The following is a 20,954-nucleotide window of genomic DNA, read 5'->3' as shown; positions in this document are numbered from 1 at the left end:
TGTTAATAATGAACTGACTGAAGACGTCAGGCAGGAAGCAAACAAGCAAACCCATGTAATATACTTAAAATGTATAAACCCATGTAATATATGTACAACATACTTATGTATGAGTGCTGTCAAAAGAAAACCTCACATCTCCATTTTTGTCATTTTTCAGTTTTTCAGACATAATTTGAAAATGCCTGTCGCCCTTTACATTGTGTGTAAATTTCATGATGAATGGACCAAAAGAAACAGCCCAGAAATGCTTAGAAAAAAGTCTGGTTCCATTGACTTACATTAAAAGTAAAGTATGTTTTTGCCTTCTCCTGTAAAGTTACCAATTTATAAAATTTGAGGTTTTCTTCCAACAACGATATGTTACATAAAACCTGTCCCATCCTAAACAAAACCAATGAACAGGTAACACCATTATGCAATAAATGCCAAAAGGAAATAGGCACCTATAAACACAATACATTTGCAGTACAGATTAATCTTAAAAAGCAGTTTTTATTTGTTTTCCCTCTATAGCCTAACAAACATAAAGCCATGAGTTTGAGATAATATGAATTATTTGAAAAGCTGTTACTTCTTGCAATGAGATGTATTCTGAAGGAGAGGGGATCCATAAACTTTCATAATATGTTTTACTATTACAGAGAGAACCTGCAACGATAAAGGGAAATAATACTCTTTTTGAAACGTATGGTCCTCAGTGCTTGATTTTTTTTTGCCTGATAGGCCACAGAGAGAATGATATCATTCTTTGCAGTCACAATAAAATCAACAAATTAGCCCCTCTTATTGCTCTTTCTTCTCACCCTCCCACTTTTTCTTCTGTTTAATATCTCTCTCCCCTTCCATTTGCCCCCTGTCTTTTTGCTATTATTATTATTATGTGCCAAAGAGAGCTCTTTATATGGACTATGACGAGTATCCAACTCTTGAAGTCCAGTGGAGATTGATGGTTTCACTCTGTTGCTCTCTTTTGCTCATCAACTCAACAATCAAACTGACCAACTTAACTTGACTATATAAGAAACTATTACCCAAAACAATAACTATACTGTAATGTCACTTTAAGCATAATGCTCAATGTTTTAATTTAAATAACTTTGTTGAGTATGCTTTTTCTATTATTAATTATAATTATATAATTTAATTATAACCCTCAAGGCTAATTAAAATACTGGCTGCTAGCATTAACTAAACTCATAGCGATCACAAGCGTACCTCTCCTATTTTCTCACTGCTGTGCCAGAGCATTAAAGAGTGTGTTTCTCTGCAGAACTTTAATATTACAAGACTTTAAGACTCTGAAAGGGCAGAGATCATCCTTTATTTAAGGCAGAAGTGTTTCTAACAGTATTTTTCATGCTCATATTTGAATCAAAACTTTTAGTAGATTTTGTTTTTCATTTGTCAGCCAGCTTGATGAACCACTTGACAGAATTAAGGAGAGTTTTATTTTTTTACGGCAGTTCATGAGGATCAGGGCAATAACATGTAAAGCTTTAATAAGACTTACTATACTGTGCCAAATCCCTGACAGCTGTGTGTTAATGGTGAGAAGCTAGTATTGGGCTAGATAAACATTTGTTTCCCCACAGAAGTGCCTGGATTCATAAACGTGGTAAATGTATTAGTTATTCATATTGCTTTTCCGCTTTCAAATATTTCAATTATCAAATATTTTTGCAGCCCTACGTTGCTCTCACTGGACATTAATGATCAAAAAAAGAAAATTTGTTCACTCTGTGGACACATGATGTTCAGGTTCTGGTGAACCCTACTTTCACATACTTTACTTTTAATGTAAGTCAAAGGAACCAGAATTTTTTCCAAGTTATTTTGGGCCGTTTCTTTTGGTCCATACAAGATACAAGGTTTTGTTCTGACAGCTGTGATATTCTGAAGAAGCTTTCTGTCCTTTCATATAGCTAAACAGAACGTTTTTAAATGGTAAAGCTCTTTCTTTAGGGTCAAATTAGACAAATGTGATTTTTCGTGATTAATCTCATTGTTTTGTGTTGTTAATCATAATAACAGCCCTAATTATAATACTGTTTAAAATCGTTTTTATGATCTTCAACCCAAAACATATAATAGCGCAACTAAAAAAGGAGAAATATTTAAAATGACTAGCATGGTTTCAAAAGCAGTTTTAAAAAAACATGGACGTCTTTTAAATTAGGTTTTGTGCAATTTATTTCACATTCAAGTGTTTCACTATTGAAAGAGGGCACCCTCTGGTAAGAGAAAACTTCAACGATGTGATGTATTTTTATCTTTAGTTACCTGTACTTGAATAATTATAACAGACAAAAGTTTTTATACCACCTGCAGCTAAACTTTATCTGTGAAGTTTATTTTGCAAAGTTATTTTTCACCAAAACCACTGCTTTTTAAATGGAAACAATCCTTTCTTTAGGGTCAAATTTGAACCAGGTAGACACATTAGATAATTCACAATTAACAAAACAATATAATGTGATTAATAAGAATCAATTATTTTAATAATTTTACAGCCCTAATTACAACACCATTTAAAACTCTTATGACCTCCAGCCCAAGCCAGTCTGATCGGGGCATGAAGGTGCATCTGTAAGATGTAGAGAAGTCCCCTTCTCTCAACATGCACATACACGCACTCGCACACAGGGAAATCACGCAGCCAGTGATGCATAGTCGCTTACACTAATTCTGAGAATAGAAGAGGAGTGTGTGCGCATGTGTCTGTGTGTTTTTGTTCACTTCCTGTGCATGCACGCACACACACGCACACACACTCACACAGGAGTTTGTGTTTATTGCCGCCCACTGATGTGTCTGGCTTCGTCCAGCTGTCAGCTAGCCTAGTCATCTCAACCACAGCCACCCACATCTCCAGCCTTATCAGCTCTGCACCACCACACCTTCAAACAAACCTTCGCTTCTCTACCGTTTCTTTATTTAATTATGTATTCATTCATTCCATTCAACTCATTTTATCCATTATGAAGCAATCAGGCAGATTTACATGTCATGCATCTGGATATAACTAACTTCAAATCTCACAAAGCAAACATTTGGTTCGCTGAGGCTGTAAAGGGTTTGCTGCTTCCTCCGTACAAACCATCCGCAACAGCGTTTTCCTTTTGACTTCGTATAGCTTGCGGCGAATACCTTATAATGCAGTTACAAACAATTACACTGTTTCAAAAGCAGTTTCAAAAAAAGCTACAGACGTCTTTAAAATAAGGTTTTGTATAATATTTTACATTAAATGTTTTCACCATTTGAAAACGTTTCTCCCCAAATTAAAGAAAACTTCAGTGATGTTTAAAAATATATTTTTATCTTTAGTTACTGAAATACTTATAACAAACTTCTAAAAGACAGTTTTGGGTAAAATGGTTGCATAGCATACTGAATGACAGCAAAATGGGCCTTGGGCAAAACTCCTATTGCTACTTTCACTTACCGTTGCAAGTCGCTCTGGATAAATAAGTTAATGTAATGTTTCAGTGGTGTTAAAATTTCATGTTAAGCCTAAAATAAGAAGCATTTAGGTCATTTCACTTGCGGCTAATCTGGAAAGTTTTTATTTTGTCACATCAGGACAAAGAAACTGTTCAGACTTACGATGATCTAGGGATCTGTTTTGACTGTTCTAAAACAGGACATTTGCACCAGGGTCATTTTTGACTGTTAGTAAATAATATAAAAATCCCCAGGTCCTTTAAGACTGCAGTTCACTGATGCATAGAAATCAGCAGAGTGTGATAATGGTCTCAATTCTTTTTTGTAATTAGTTAGCGATGGTCATAATCCTGTCTGTCCCAAGACAAAGGTAGGGAAAAACCTCCAGCTCTCGTGATTTGTTCATAGATTGTACTGGTGTTGTATATGACAACTTCTACAAGGAGGGAACCCTCTGGGCCTATTAAGCCTTCAGATAAGACCGAATGATTTCTGTGAAATAAAAAAGAAAATGTCTGTAATTCACTTTCATATAATTATGAGGCCTGTTGTATTTAAACCCTTCAAATATTGTCATATTCTTACTTCAAGTTTAGATTTTGGTTGGAAACATAAGGGATACATTTTTGAAATGCCCAACAAAAAACTGTCCAATAAGGATTTTTTGTCTGTGGTATATATGTAGATACAGCTAAGCAAGCTCTCCCATTGGTTAAGACTTCAGGAACTAATGGGTCAGATTAACCTCCATCATAATTCAGACATGACAGACGAATAGACTATTATATTCTGGGACCAACTCTGAGAAAAAAAGTCACCTTAGGCCTTCTTGAAGTTCTAAATATGTTACTGACTGAATGTGTGCCACAGTCTAACCAGGTTTCAATTAGTTGCTATAAATGGAAAACAGCGGCAGCTCTATGCCAGTACTCTTTACTGAAAGACTGACTGTAAAACTGCTACAAGGTAAAATATATGTTAACGCCTGTTACATGACAGAATGTTTCAGATTTTGATGTTAAATCTAGAGCAGCCAAGTCATGTGAATTGCCATTATCTTAGCAGTAACATACTACTAGAAACCTATACAGGCTTTAGAAGAAAATAGCATTATAAAGGTGTTTCATTCTTCGTTTTTGACAAAAATGAAGGCTTAGCACTAATAGTGATGGTAATCTTTATTTGCTGGATATGTGGCATATCGCTGCTGTCAGAATAAAACTTTGTATCTCCAAAATGACAACTTTACAGAAGAAAAAAAAAACTACTTTTAATGTAAGTCAATAGAACCAGAGTTTTTTTTAGGTAATTTTGGGCCGTTTCTTTTGGTCAATTCATCATGAAATTTATATACAATGTTAAAAGTAACAGGTATTTCCAAATTACGTCAAAAACTAAAAAACTACAAAAATGGAGATATGAGGTTTTGTTCCGACAGCAGTGATATGGTGATTTACCACAAACACTTTTCTGTGCAGAAAAAAAAAACAGAAAATGCAAATGCTTGAAAACGCATATATAACAGACGTCAATGGGAGGTGATGAAGATCAGGAGAAAACTCTCAGGAATTCCTTTAACTACCCAAAAAAGTTGTTTATCATTCCCCTTTTTGTGTCTTAACAAAGACCAACTGTTCCCTATTTACGACTGCTTGTTTGTACCATTTAGGACAGCTCTGACAATCAGTCAAACCTAATAACTATTCCATCTCCTAGCCAGAGTGTGGTCTTGCCTACTCATGTTCCTTCACAAGCATCTCAGACTGTTGTTGTTCCAGACTAAAATACTGTAGCTAAATTGAGGAAAAAGGTACAGTAATACACTCGCTCAGTGACTCATACTGCAATCCTCACTTCCTCTACTTTCAGTTCTACAGAAAAGAGAACTAATGCTATTTCTATGAAGAAAAAAAAATCCCTTCAAACGTGAATATAGAGATTACTCAAGTCCACATCCGTTTTCAGTAGGGTCTAGCATGGAAACAAGGCAGATGATGAAATTGTCACAAGCTGGAGTTATTTTTGAATAAAAGGTTAGGGAAAAAAATCAGGAAAGATGTTTATTAATGTGCGATATAGTAAATAATTGTATCCCCGTCTGTGTGTGTGCACGCATGTTGTAGCTAACACCCCCAATTGTTCTGTTCCATGACTTTGTTTACACTTGACAGCATTGCCAGTAACTCTGTGTGTATTTGTGTGTTTGTGTGCGTGTCTGTGTGAGAGAGAGAGAGAGAGAGAGAGAGAGAGAGAGAGAGAGACAGAGAGAGAGAGAGGGAGAGAGAGAGAGAGAGAGAGAGAGAGCAGGGCTCTTGCCACAACAAATTCAACTGCATCTGCTGCTTCAATGGAAATGAAGGAAGTGTGAATTTCATTACTAATACCGCACTCACACACACTAACACACGCACGCACACATGCATGCACTCACACACACTGACACACGCTCACGCACACACACAGGATGCTCTGTGGTCTGAACAGCAACAATGACGTCAGACATAAAACCAGCCCCTTGATCCCGCCTACACAAATCTCCTGTACAGCAATATTTCTGGTGTCATGAGAGTGATGCATAATATTGGAGGGGAATATGGGTCAACGTCACAACATTTACGGGAGTCTGCTCAACACAGCACGCTCTCTTTTTCAGCACCCCAGTGATGCCCCTCCTAAAAAAACCCTCCTAATATCCACCCCAGAAATATGCTGAGGTGTATTAGTTCAGCGAAGACTGTAGACTTGAGTCAAAGCCACACAAATTAACACCTACAAGCTTTATCGGAACCTCTCTTCCACAACGTCATGAACACTTCAGTGGTCGTGTGGCAGAGCGATTTGTAAACTCTCAAATTATCTTGTCATCTTCTTCTCTCTTTACCTCTACTTTCTCTTAAGGCTCTGAGAACAGAAGGCTGAGAGACCTGTTTACTGCTCACGACAGGAATAGCTAGGTGTTTTACGTGTGTAGGTTGGTTGCTCTGTGCATATGTACATGTGCTGGGAGCCTAGGGTTTCAGTGGTGCTTTGGCTTTCATTGAGAAAGAGGAAGGCATTAAAGTGATAAAATTAATGGCCCACTGGAGCCATCAACATGCTTTAGTATCTCAACTGAAAATCTTCTTGCCTGTTTAGAAGGAAGGAAAAACAATCAACTAAATGGGAAGTTTCAAAATGTGCACATAATTCACTGTTAGATGTGAAATCCTCCTTTCTAGAGAAACTTACCAGTGGTAAAATGAAACAGACAACTAAAGTGTTTCAATGAGCTGCTTCATTGAAAGTTAACTTTTTTTTTGGATTTGTGACTATTGTACAAACCACCATTATTTTACACAACATTGTATATGAAAACTCAGAAGTTCTGTAGGTTCGCTGGTGGTTTTGTAGACATCACAAACCTTGGATCATTATCATTGTAAAGAGTCAGTGAGTTTCTCTATGATGCACTATTTCATGCCAAACCACTTCAAGGATATCAAATCTGAAATGAAGAAACCCCCCAAAAAACAAAAACGTATTAACCCAACAACTAGTGTGGCTCATAAATCCATCTCCCTCTCTGCCACAGACTTTAAGGGTGTGCACATGTATATGCAACAGACATCTCAGAAACCTCAGAGAGCGCAAGTGCACGCTTGTGTTCAGGTGCCACGAAGGGCAGCTAATCTTCAGTCAGGTGCTTCCTCATAAGACCGCTCAGTGCCCCTGACACAGAAGCCGGGAAGTGGGCCAGTGGCCAGCGGATCAGAAACTGTGTCACCAACCAAACAGTGCTATGAGTGCGTCAAGAGAGTAACCACCCATGAAGTAGGGGCTTTCCTTTGCACTTTTCCTTCCATATACACTCTTATAACGTTACAGCTCCAAAGTGATGAAATCAGAAAGCTACTTCGGTGTAGGCCTGTCAGGAGTGGCTGATTAAACTCAGATACTCAATCAAAATAAACAAACAAACATATTTTTTTGATGAATCGGCAATGATGAATTGGAATCATGATAACGCATATTTTAAATTCTTCTACTGCTCTCGCTTACCGTAAGAAACAGATGGACACACCCATGTATATATAAAAGTCATTCTTTTTAAGCCACAGTGTTTTCATAAAAAGTTTTCCTAGTTTATCTTTTTCCAATAGCATAATTTTGTCTAGTTCAGTTAGGCCCATTTGTATTGTCATAGGCTTACGGCAGTAACTTATTTGTTGGGGTATTTTTTCCCAAATTGCTTTACTTTTTGAACCGGTACGTTGTGACTTTGTTCCCCTACACTAAAGCAAATGCAAAACGGGCTAATAAAATACCATAAGACCATATTGTGCAGACCAGTAAAAGTTATGGTGGCAGCATGATGTCATCTTTCACTTGGAAAAAAAAGACCAGAAATGCAAATGTCACACTGTCCGAGAGTTTGCGGCTGCTTAGCTTCCCCTGATGCCATCTTTTACAAAGCCATTTAGAGTGAGAATGTTTGAAATGGCCCATTTCGCTTGATGTGGAAAGATAAATGTTTTTCATCTTTTGTTTTTCCCAAGACCTTCAGTAGTTTTTTAATGTCTGAAACCTTTTGCTGTGGTCTGAGGACGCCATAAAACGTAACATAGGCAGCCTTTTGTACAGGCGTGATATCTTCCTGCCTCACAGAGCATGTTTAACTAGCGAAGCCCCATTTACACTACAGTCTTATCTATGCTAGGTACAATAATGTGGTATTAATGGAGGACACCACTTTACCCAAAATATTCAAAAGTTACGCTCAACTCTGGGAATACAAGCGTCTAGCTATGGCATGAAATAAAACAATAAATTAATGACTTTGTGAACATCACTGATAGGGGATGTACATTCTGAATAATTCTGATATTTGGGTACCCATAAGAGATAATGAACGGATGATCGGTTAACCATGGGGGGGGGGATGCAAAAAAGGGACCAAAATTAACTGTAGTGTTGCAAGCTCAACTTTTTAGGTGACAGCACTGGTGAAGCATGCAAAAGAATTTTTTTTTATTATTATTCAAAAATAGCCATGGGAAATCAGTAGGCTTTCGTGTTGGATGAGGTTGCTTCAGATGACCTAATGTAGTATGACCTAATGTAGTAAACTGTAGATGATGACTTTTTCATGTGCCAATATTAACTTGCCAGAGAAATATACTTTCATTGCTCCTGGACCGAGCTAACATCAGTGTAATGTAAAAGATACCCGAATAGTAGAAGAAGTATTCAAATACTGGCCTCTCAAACAGTTAACCCAGTACTCAAGCACCCAAGAACAATCCTAGTCACTGGGGACTGCTGCTGAAGTAACTCAGTTAGCTGTTACCAGGCACAATAATAATAATGCTGAGTAATCATCAAAATAATCGGTAGATTATTTGATTACTAATATAATCGACAGTGACAGCACTACGTCAGTGCTGTGAAAAAGGGTATCAAAGGACAGACTGGATAATTAAATTAAGCACCCAAGACCATTTATAAGACACTTTTATGGGTTAATGCTTCCCAGGAGCTGTTCTGTCACAGAGTCAATCCACAGACCAATTTGTTAAAGTCATTAGAACAAAGTGTCTTTCAGGGTACATTGAGATAACTTTTAAAAGGTCGTTATTAGTACTTGCATAAGAGTGGGACACACAAACACTCAAAACAGGCATTCCCACACAGCTTAGCCGCAATCATGAGGCTAACGCCAACTTCTCTGGCCATCTTACCAAAGTTGTGCATTCAGCAGACAAGCATTAAATGGCTTCTCTTGTGGATTAACACATTCCAAGCTGCTGCCAGAGCTGCTCTGAGTCTTAATGCAGACAGACAGATTCGGTAATAGTGCTCCAAACTGGGGCTAAAACACGAGTTCTGTTACCCAGGTTACATAACTCAGCGGGCGGGATTGGGTCAGTTGACGGATCTGCTGGCGTGGAATGCGGTGGAAAATACCCAGCTAAAGTAGACCTCTTTCTAAAGACCCCTCTTCACCTCCCCCACCCAACCCAGCAGGGGTCATATGAGTTCATTCACTATAATGATTCAGAAAAGTTTCAAAGCCCTTTAAATTGGTATAGAATCTGCCTATTCCAAAATAATAAACCCGGACCAGAAAGGTTCGGGGGTCCTTCCATTGCTCTAGGTATGACATCATTATTGTTCATTTTGAACATGTTTGAATATATTTCATTAAACTTACTGCACAAGTATTATAACACCAAAAATAGAATAATCTGAAGAAATCTGGCAATTGTGAAAAAAGGACCAAATTACTGTCAAAAAGAGACCTCTATCGACGCCTACGCTAAGCAGTGGAGTTACCGAAAATCTCTAAATGAATGTGTCTGAGTGGGCTCTGATGCTGATTTTGCGATCAAAGGCTTTGTTGTCATTTCACATGGGTCACATTACTTATGTGTATTCCAAAGAAAGACTCAGCAAGCTGCATCAGAGAACTGATCTAAAGCTGCAAAGCTTATGAAGAACTGTATGCGTGCACACACACACACACAAAGGTGACGCACACAAAGACACTGTTTTCTCATGTGAAACATTTTTCCACACTGTGATTCTATGATTCATTTACAGTCTGCCAAAGTATGCGCCAATGGCCCCTACCATACTCACAATCTCACCCAGTCCAGTGTCCATAAAAGGCACAGCTGCAAACAACACTGTACCATTCATGCACAAATTTGATCACACACAAATATGATATTACTCCAAAGACAAGGTCTAACCGTAAAGTGGTCAGAGGTGTTCACTAGTCATTTGCTCCCAAATGCTTTGCATTGTGCCAGGAGCTGTGCGAGGAGTCTTTTGAGTTGTGACAGTTTCAGTTTCATTTTTTTGCGGGCTAGTTTACCAGGTTCACTTATGAGCAACTTCTAAGAAAAAACTGTTTAAAGGTACAGTATACCTAGCACTGAGTAAGACTAGAAGGACTGAAGTTCAAGCTTGACGAGATGGCAATAGCTGACAATAAAATATGATCATTTTAAAGACCAAAAGGCTTTACTCCTTAAATAGTGATATTTTAGTTTTGGTTACCAGACCCGCCTGTTATCTTCACACGCTTCTTAAAATAAAGAAGATAGATCTAGATCTCCAAGAGCATGGTTTTAAATAAACTCTGCAGAAGCTTAAACTTCCAGGGGCGGCACTAAACTAAACTCTCCAAGAGGGTAGCTCTTCAGGAATAGGGTTGTAACTAAATGCTACAGGGCACTACATGTCCACGGGCAGCTTTGAAACTAAACTCTGACAAGACTGTACATCTCCAATAGCGGTATTGGAACTGCACTCCAGTGAAGGGTAGATTTTGAGGCCCGGGGTCAAAACTAAATACTGCAGGTTAGTAGATCTCCAGGAATATGGCTGGAATACTCCGTAAACAGTTGTAGAACATGATTAACAAGAGCAGATTTCCAAGAACAGGGCTGAAAGCCATCTCCTGGAGCAGACACGAGCATCTTTGATCAAAAAACACTTACCCTGATCATCTCTGCAACATAGCTCTCTGGTCCCGTGTACTCGGTAGAGTCCTTCACTTTAATGAGCACAATGAAGAAGAGGTAATGCCACATATTGTGCTCCACCTTGATGTGCTCCTCGAATGTCACAGTCTTGTTGTCAAACTTGTCTCTCTCCAAGCCTGCAAGTGCACATACAAAGTTTATAACCATTTTAGTTATTCAGGTTGGAACAACTAAGAACTTTCTTTATTTTGAAGACCTTCTTGACTAGACAAGAGGATATTTTTTGGACAATATGACATTGTGCAGTGTGACAGCAGGAACCAGTAGATTAGTCAATTGAATGTCAAAGTCCCTGTGGGTCAGGGGTCATCAAACCTATCCACAAAGGGCTAGTGTGGTGATAGGTTTTCACAGTCAAATCAGCACACCTAATTCCACTGGTTTAATCACTATTCCAGTGGTTGGTATAGCGTAGTGGGTAACACCTCTGCCTTCTTTGCTGTAGACTGGGGTTCAATCCCTCGCCTGGGGAAAGCACCCTACGCTATACCAATAAGAGTCCTTGGGCAAGACTTCTAACACTACCTTCGTCTACCTGTGTAAACTGATCAAATTGTAAGTCGCTCTAGATAAGAGCGTCTGCCAAACGCCATAAATGTAAATGTAATCATTTGGTCTCCATCTTCAGATAACTGACTGGTTATGAGCTGTGCTCCTGCTTGGCTGGAATGAAAACCTGGAGCCATTCCAGCTCCTTGTGGAGAAGATTGGCAGCCATAACCCCTGAAGCACATGAGCCTTAAAAAGCCCCAGTGAGGACCTTCCCAAAGAGCACCATAACCTCAGACCAGCTCACACTAATTAGTTTTTCGTCATTCGGTCGTTGTTAAATCTTTATACTGTCAGAAAACAGCCTTGCAGTTGCAGCGGTTGGGTTTAAATCATCCAAAGCAACATTAACCGTGAAGAATGAGTTAGGAAACGTTCTTCCAGTTTCAATATTCCTCTAGTTCCACTTTACTGTTTCATCACTGCGAGAGGAAGCAGTTTGTAAACAAACATAGCTGTCTGAGGATGTGTGTGTGTGTGTGTCATAAGTAAGTGGAGGCGATAGGTCTTGTGACAGTCACAATACAGAGTTTCTTTTTATGTAGAATGATGAATGCCCAGTGGAGCCAAGCCAATTGTGACTGAGGTTGACTCTACTGGATCTCTACTGGAGGACCTGCATTTGAAAAATCTGCTTCATATACAACGTTCTGCTGTTTAATGCAGGACGCAGTGTTTAAGTATTTGCCCTAATTAGCTTCAAGTAACACCTACAGGAAAAAAAGACAATGTGATCCCGAAAAAAACAGTAGTTTCAGTATAAGCACACATCCTACACATGATTCACACGTTTGAGCAAGTCATAAAACTCCCCTTCAGTGATGAACAGCGAATTGCCAAACAAAAGGCCTAAATTGGGTGTTCCATCATAGAAAGACTGTGTGAATTGTCTCTGTGTGTGTGTGTGTGTGTGTGTGTATGTGAGATGGTGTGTGAAGACTCCACCACAGTAGCAGCCATGACTAAGCCTTCTGGGAAGAGGGGGCGTCTCGATGTTTACAATGTTTGAGCGAAAACAGCTCGCACTGTGCCTGCTAACCGGGCAAGCGGTTTCTAAAGGTCTTCCGGATACGCAAAGCGTAGATGAAATCTACATTAAAAGGTACTCTAAGCAACACTGAAGCACCATTTTAATGTATTAATGGTCACGTTGCTGCTGGCTTGTCACAACAGAACAGGAAGTTGACCACAGGGGGAAGAAAACATTTTCCCAGTTCAAGGGCCTTCAATTGCCATTACTATGCATCATTCAAATGTACCACCCCTTAGGTAATGATGCTCCAAGAGCATTCTTGAGTTTTCAGTTACAACCTGGATGGAGCTACCATGACTCCCCCAGGAGTGCTTCGATTAGATTACTTTCAGTTTATGTCTTGTTGAACAGATTCTTCTGAAGCAGGGCCTGCTCAGAACAAGCACTCACACATACATGTATCTACTCACCACAGATGAAGCAAGTGGTCTTGAGTACCTCTTCTTTCTTTTGCTTTTCACTCCTCAGGTCAGCAAAGGTGTCAATGATGACACCAAAGATCAGATTGAGGACAATGATGATGACCATGAAGAAGAAGAGCAGGTCATAAATAACTCTGGCTGCAAAGAGAGGCTCCTGGAGAAGAGAAGAGAAGAGAAGAGAAGAGAAGAGAAGAGAAGACAAGAGAAGAGAAGAGAAGAGAAGAGAAGAGAAGTAAACAAGATAGAAGTGAAGAAAAGAGAAGTAAACATGAGAGAAGAGAAGAGGAGAAGAGAAGTAAACACAATAGAAGAGAAGTAAACATGATAGAAGAGAAGCAAACATGATAGAAGAGAAGAGAAGAGGAGAAGAGAAGTAAACACAATAGAAGAGAAGTAAACATGATAGAAGAGAAGAGAAGCAAACATGATAGAAGAGAAGAGAAGAGAAGTAAACATGAGAGAAGAGAAGAGAAGAGAAGAGAAGAGAAGAGAAGTCAATGGCTTTAATGACCAAACCTGTTCTTCTTTATTACATAATCTGCAGCCTTTCCACCTAAATCTCTAGTGACAGCAGTAGTGAGGCATAAGAGATCATTTCTGCGTGCAACATAATGGATTATTAACTAATGATAATGGCCCAGTTTTCCAGAAGCACTGTATTATTAAATTCATCTTAACGAATAGAGTGTTAGAAGTGCCCTTCACTGCCACATGATGACGATTTTTGGTTTGCAATGCTTATGGGAAGGGTGCGGTAGAGTGGTGTGTGGTTATAGAGATCTATTAGATAATATTTGCAACGGCAGTGGGTTTGTAAGGCAATCTTTGTGTGAGCACTGAGTTTCCTGGGAGTACAGTGAGGTACTGATTGCATGTACTATGTAAGTGTTTAACTTTTAATAGTCTTCTCCCAAACTGCTGCATCTGTAGCAGTCTTTTACCACACCTCTATGGTAATGACTAACTGTACCATACCTCTTTGCAGGGTTTGATTAGGTAATGATTGAGTCATTGAGATGAGTGATGTGTACTATACCTCTTTGGAATGTTTGATTAGGTAATGACTGAGTGTTTGGGATGAGTGAACTGTACAATATTTTTTGAAGGATTTGATTAGGTCATGACTGAGTGTTTGAGAAGATTGAACTGTACTGTACCTCTTTGGAGGGTTTAATTAGATAACGACAGAACAATGAATGAGTGATGTGTACAATATACGTGTTTGGAGGATGATTAGGTGGTTATTGAGTGTTTGGGATGAGTGAGTATGGGATGAGTACACATTCTGGGGAGACTGAGTAGATAATGATAAAGTTTTTGCTTTGCAGCAGTACCTCTTTAGATGGCTTTCGGAGCACGTCCCCGACTCCACCGCCACTTCGGAGACCGTGGCTAAGTACGGTCACAATGCACATGAGAAGAGAGTCACATGTCCGCTCCTTGTCCTCCACCACCATCGCGACTGCCACACATACACAAACAATATTTCCACATACATACTAATATATTCCTTGTTAAAAACAGATTCTTCAATCCTGTGAATCAAATTTTATATTTATTTATTTAGAAGCTATTGGACTACTCCTGGAGGTGCAATATTAAATGCAGGACTGTAAGAATAAACCTATCTAAACTTAAAAACACGTGGAGTCCATGTGGTCTGATGTGGTGCAGGTTCCATTGGATCAGACGCCTAATTATCTCCACTAATCACACTGAACCAGCCATACATCTTAAATTTTTTGCTCCTGAAAGCCTTCACTTGAACTGCTTGAAAATCTGAGACGCCGGCTTGACTTCTGAACCCAGGCTGGTGCAGATCCGATGACCTCTTGGTCATTAAACTTTGACCCTTAGTGTCCCGCGACCCCAGACCTTCTAAGGAGCAACGATGTGTTGCATCTCATCCCCCTTGTCTCATGACCAAGCAAGTGCCTCAGATTTAACACACGGGGAGAAACATGTGCGGGTGTGTGCGTACCGTCCGTTGTGGTCTCTGTCGAACAGTTCTCCCCACCACCTTCTTTCCGACAAACGCCCCCTGAGAGGAACTCACTCATCATAGTCGCCGATTCCTCTGTTTTCAAGGAAAACAGCCAACAATAAATGCACTTAATCAAGCCATATCAGTCTAACTGAAGCTATAAAAAAATCACATACTAATAGGTTGGATTTGGTAGCTAGTTTATAAATGACACAAATAAGAAAGATCAGGCTAACTGGTATCAAATGTCAAACAGTATTAATTGCTAGCAACATTTAAACGTCTGAATGAAGTATTCCTTTAAGCTTGTCAGATAAGGACTGTACTGGTGTTTCTGGTGGCAAAGTACTCCAGGCCTGCTACTGCCAAAATACCCTTTAATTGCTAGTTATTAACTGATAATGATTTGAATTTGCATAAAGCATTCCTTCAAGATTTCCACAGAAGGAATGGCAATGTGGTACCTGTTATCATTTTTCATATAACTATACTGATTTTTTGGAGGGCAGGGGACTAACCCCACCCTGTGGTTCTTACCAAGCGTTTTGTTGGGGATTCGGTCGACAGTCAGGATGAAGTCATCTTTGAAGAAGATGTAGCCGACTATGGAGAACAGATAGACGAGGATGAGGGCGAGCACAGCCGTCAGCACGATTGAGCGGCCATTTCTCGTGACGCTTTTTATCACATTCAACAGAGTCTCCTCCCGATAGATCAGATCGAAGAGCTGAACAGAGGATAGAAATCACTAAGAAGGAGAGACCAGCATGTGTGCATGTGTTTAATGGTAAAGAAGAACCATGCATGTTCGTGGTTTTTTTTCTGCGTCTTTTCGTACGTCTGTATGTGTGTGCATGTGAATATGTGTGTGTATGTTGGTAAGTAAGACAAATGTGAAAGTGTTAGCCTACGTGCACTTTAATATGCATTTCTGTATTGGTATATGCGTGGTCATGTTCTCGAGTGTCTGGATATATATTTGTATATGTCTGATTGTGGGCAAGTGTGTGTGTGTGTGTGCGCACGTGTGCCCACAGTATGTGACTCCCTCACCAGTAGGCTGTAGAAGAAAACATGTACGAAGACTCCTAGGATGCAGATGATGAGGTAGAGCAGATGATATAGAAACTCCACATCCATGATCATCGCCTTGTAGCCTCGCGTGAATGTTCCTCGATTCCCCACAAAACTCATCAGGAAGATCACCTTATTGCACACCTGAGACATTAACACACACAGACTGATTATAAATTGACAGCAGTATTAAACTTGCAAACCTCTTTAAGGACCTGCTTGACCATTTCAACTCCTTAAAGCCATATGTAATACACACTTTAACTCCTTACTCTCATAACTTAGTTTCATAGTAGTTACTGAGCACTTTATAGTAGTGAATAACAAACATTTGATTTAATATAATAAATGGCCACCAATGGAGTAATAAAAGCCTGCAACTTAAGACATTAAAGCTACCTCACAGAAAGTGTCCACACAAATTTTGAATGAATAAGTTGCCTGATATAGTTTTGAGATAAAGTTTTGGCCAAAAACCTAAACTTTAAATCCATTCATGGTGGAGAAGGAGGTACATGTAGGGTGTTCTAAGGCAAAATAGTACCCAGAGAAAACTTTATTTTTTCAAAGTACTGGTTCCTATTACAACTGTAAAGAGTCGGTATCTCTACAATTCTTTACGATTAACCATTTCACATTGAATAGCTCTAAATAACTTTATTTCTCAATTCTATATAAGTAAAAAATGGCTATTTACAACCAAATGTCCCAATGAGTACTATGAACTTTTGAACATCTACTATGAAACTAACATGTAATGCTGCTGAGACGAAATGCATACTAGCTTTTGTTCCGGGAAGAAACTGTCACTCGTTTGTGGAGGTCAAAGAGAGCTGACATGGTTCGACCGTGTTTGGACGGCTTGGCAAAGAAGCAGGGCAGTGTGTCACCAGCTGAGTAGACTTGTGTTTGTATTCATTGAATGTGTGATTGTGTGTATGCGTGTGAGTGTGTGTACAAGGTGTATAGGCTGCAGAGGAACACTGAAGACCCTTTCACCAGCCAAGTATGTTTTAGCAAAGGGGTGTTACAGCAGAGTGGAATGGCTCAGTGACGCACTCCACACCTCAGTTCAATACGGAGACGGCACAGAGAGAGCAAGGGTTACACAGATTCACACTGACTCAGTAAAGACACTTGATACACATACACACACACAGAGCCGTGTACCCCAGATACCACAGGGTTTACACACACCCATGCTCACGCATTTCTAAAAAGACACTAACTTGCATGCGCACCTTCATACAGACTAGTAGTGGGTCACATACCGGTTCATTCGGTATACCGGCTGAAATTCTTTTTAAGGTATTCGTTTTGTCACTACCGCTACACCGGTATGCAAATAAATGCAGATAACGTGACATACAAATAATGCTAAACATGCTGATTCCCTCACCTCTCCTGTAGTGAGTTGCAGCCAGAGGTAAGTCAGTCCAGTTTATTGTCAAAAAAGCAGATATCAGATTGTAATGAATTAATTAGTTAACAAGGGGAAAGGAGAGTGGACAAGCTAGTCTCTTGGGGTTAGCTGTTAGCCATTAGCCTAGGATGGAGACTAGCCAGGTTTCTGTGCGCACTGCCTACGGTGCTCCTCGCTGCTTCATGCGATGCTGTGGTCTCCACACCAAGGTCAAAAGGCCAATGTGTACGAAACTTTGCAGACGTCTTCTTTTGAGACCTCATATTATCATGTTATACAAAAAATGCCCATCTTCTGTGTTCTACAGGCTCCGTAATGGTGCACCGTGCTTGGACTTATAGATGGTCGCTAATCTCTCTCAGCAGTTACTACAGTTCACAGAAATGTTCTCCATCAGTTTCCGGTAATTTTCTTACAATGATAATTTACGCATAGATTTTTCAGAATTCTGACTTCCCAAAATCAAAAACTCACCAAATCTACATGATTCATGTGAATGGCATGTACATCTTTTAAAATTCCCCGAAAGGCAATGAATTTTCCTGTATGTGTTTGCACGATCATATCTGACAAGCATTCTTAGTCAGATTAATATCCAACCACTTGTGTGGTTAATGTGTATTAGTGCTTCTGAAAGTACTTTTTTTAGTATATTTTAACAATATCATGATAACACAAAAAAACAGGTTGGTCACTAATTTCACGTTAGGATATTTTCATTCTCTCACACCCCTATTACAAACACAAACACATACAAACACAAACACATACAAACACAAACACATGCAAACACTCACATTAAATGCCCCAAGCAGGAAGAGTGTGGGTTCGAGGCCGACGGAGAAGATGAGTCTGAGGATGGTGGAAGCGATGAGAGCTCGGATTCCATGAGGCTGCGGTAGCACAATCACTATGGCCAGAGACACCAGCATGGCCACCCATAACAATGCCGATAGGTGGGGTTCCAGTGTGCCTGAGAGAGACAGACATGTACATGCTTAAAAACTGCATGTGTATATTTAACTTCAACAAACCAATTCAACCACAAAATAAATAAATAAACACATTGTTGATTTGTCTGAATTTAAAATACACATAAAGGAATGCTCTAGTGTTTTCAACCTAGTCTCTATCTGCCCCATCTATGGCACATGGTTGATCACCACAGACAATAATGGCGCACTTGCTCATTGGCTTCTATTGTAAATGTCTTCTCAGACAACGCTTTTCAGTTCTTTTACTGTACTTTACATATCACTCTTTTAAACATTAACATTATTGACTGACAGTAATCAACCATAAGCTGCAGATGCCAGAGAATTTCTTTAATTTCAACATTGAATCAAATTAATCAAATACAAACCTGCTAAACAATCTTTCTGAATGTGATGCATTGTTCAGGCCAGATCTGGTTTTGTTTTGTTTTGATAATGCAAATGTTTTAATCCAAACACAAATGGTCACAATGATGCACTGTTTCTAAACTATCTGTCCCCACTCCTTTTCTTCTCTTCTTATTCCCAGACACACTAATCTGCTTTTACCCAAAGTGTGACTCAGCCGGTTGAATTCTGTTTATGGAAAATAAAACTGCAAAGAACATCACAAGACTAGACCTAAGTCTATCCCCAGTAATACAATAGACTTCACTGAGCGGGTGGACATGGACACGCGCGCGCACACACACACACACACACACACACACACACACACACACACACAGAGAAAGTGTGGAAGCCCAGCAGTAGCGGATTCACCTGTTGAACATGCTCTGGCACATTCTAACCTTGAGGAAAGGACAAGTTGATAAATAGAAAGGAAGGGAAAAAAGCCTGATTACATAACTCAGAAAGTGTGACACATTTGAATATTATTGCAGATCAGTGAGGCTTTAGTGGGAGTCTACCTGGCTTCCAAGCCCATCCCTGAACATATGCATGCATACACACTTAATCACTCCATGTGTGTGTGACGTAAAACCATATATGTGCATATATCATCACCATTACAACAAAATATGTATACAAAGTAATTCATTTTTCACAAGATATGAGGAGACTAGTTATAAAACAATCCACTTGCACAAGGAAGGAGAAAGTCAAAAGAAAATGAGTGGAAAAAAAACAGGTGTTTCCAAACCTGGTGCCGTACTATAGAAAATTTCTATTTCTTGTCCTAAGTTAAGATCTGACAGGTCAGGATAAGATTTTTCACAAATTTGAACTACAGAAGCACCTTATCTCATCTTCAACTGGGAATTTTGTTATCTTATGGCATCTTATCTCAAGTTAGGAAATCTCAACCTACTCAATCGTCAACAGTCGTGTCTATTACCAGGCCACTGACCATATATGCACAGCGGAAACATAATAATGTAATTTAGCTAGACAGCACTCTGGCTTTAGCAAGTAGTGCTAACAATGTTTCTCCTAATAAACAGCCGCACGTTCAACTCTGACTCCTCATTCTTCACTGCAATCACTGCATTAATTCATCTGACAAGTTTTCATTCACATTTACAAACAAAGGTAACAGGAGGGGATTTAGGAATCCATTTATGATTTTTTTTCTATTTGGATCTACTGTAATACTATTTTCTTCTCTGGAGTTAATGGATAAGATTACACACTGTTATTCTGTAACAGCTACTCTCCTAAATTCAGTCCTAACTGAATTTTGTGGTAACTAAACAGATAAGATGTTAGGATGTTTATGTATTATGATTGGGGAATAAAACGATATAGAGAAAATGGGACTCCTAACAACCACCTGCAAGACCTGGCAGACCATCAATACTGTCCCTATCAGATAAACAGCATTTAAAGCTTTCATAAAAATAAAATAAAAAAATAAAGCTCTACTCTTTCTTCTTATCTGAAAACATCCACAGGTCTTTCCACTGAAGCAGAAAATGGAACCAACCACAAGACTGAATGCTGAGGGTGTGGAAAAATGTGCTTTCAGATTTCTCTGAAAACTGAAAGCAAATCTTCTGAAAAGAATGAAAGCTGTAGTAAAGGCAAAGGATGCACACACTAAACACTGATAAAACGGATATTATTTTATAGTCGAGACTTCTGTGTAATATTCTGTTTTAAAGATGAATAACTTACTTAATGGCTATTTTGACTGAAATTAATGAGTAAATGAAGGATTGTCTTTGACTTTTGCACATTACTGTGTACATACATACACTTACGTACACACAACCGTATGTGAGAAAACGAGGTCAGTCGGATTTGCGGGATCTTCAAAAGAAGCATCACTTGAGCCTGTCTCCCTTCCTTTCTCTTTCTCTCTCCCTCTCTCGCTCCCTCCGCCCCTCTCTCCGTGCGAAGATCACATGACAGGTGCTCGTTACATAACGTGGGGCGCTAAAAATAGCACGGGCCGCTGAAAGATGCATGAGCGTCGGTCTGAGAGAGAAGGGGAGCAGCGCTCTAGCCCGCAGGGCCTGCAGCCAGCAGCGCCGCCAGAGCCGCACGTCACAGCT

At 39.4% G+C, this 20,954-nt stretch overlaps 1 protein-coding gene across 1 annotated transcript in view; it reads right to left on the bottom strand.

Moving 5' to 3' along the window:
* The window catches only part of itpr1b (inositol 1,4,5-trisphosphate receptor, type 1b), a 179,430-nt gene that overhangs the window by 7,416 nt on the left and 151,060 nt on the right, over window positions 1–20,954 (bottom strand). The window contains exons 55-61 of the mRNA XM_036559065.1: window positions 18,259–18,434; window positions 16,018–16,182; window positions 15,502–15,691; window positions 14,962–15,057; window positions 14,315–14,442; window positions 12,969–13,134; window positions 10,932–11,092 (exon numbers count right to left, since the gene is read on the bottom strand). Of these exons, the coding sequence (XP_036414958.1) occupies window positions 10,932–11,092; window positions 12,969–13,134; window positions 14,315–14,442; window positions 14,962–15,057; window positions 15,502–15,691; window positions 16,018–16,182; window positions 18,259–18,434 (1,082 nt within the window). The remainder of the gene's footprint in view (window positions 1–10,931; window positions 11,093–12,968; window positions 13,135–14,314; window positions 14,443–14,961; window positions 15,058–15,501; window positions 15,692–16,017; window positions 16,183–18,258; window positions 18,435–20,954) is intronic.

Source organism: Colossoma macropomum, unplaced genomic scaffold, assembly GCF_904425465.1.
Source record: "Colossoma macropomum unplaced genomic scaffold, Colossoma_macropomum, whole genome shotgun sequence".
Classification (NCBI taxonomy): domain Eukaryota; kingdom Metazoa; phylum Chordata; class Actinopteri; order Characiformes; family Serrasalmidae; genus Colossoma; species Colossoma macropomum.
This window is presented reverse-complemented; position numbering and strand designations above follow the sequence as displayed.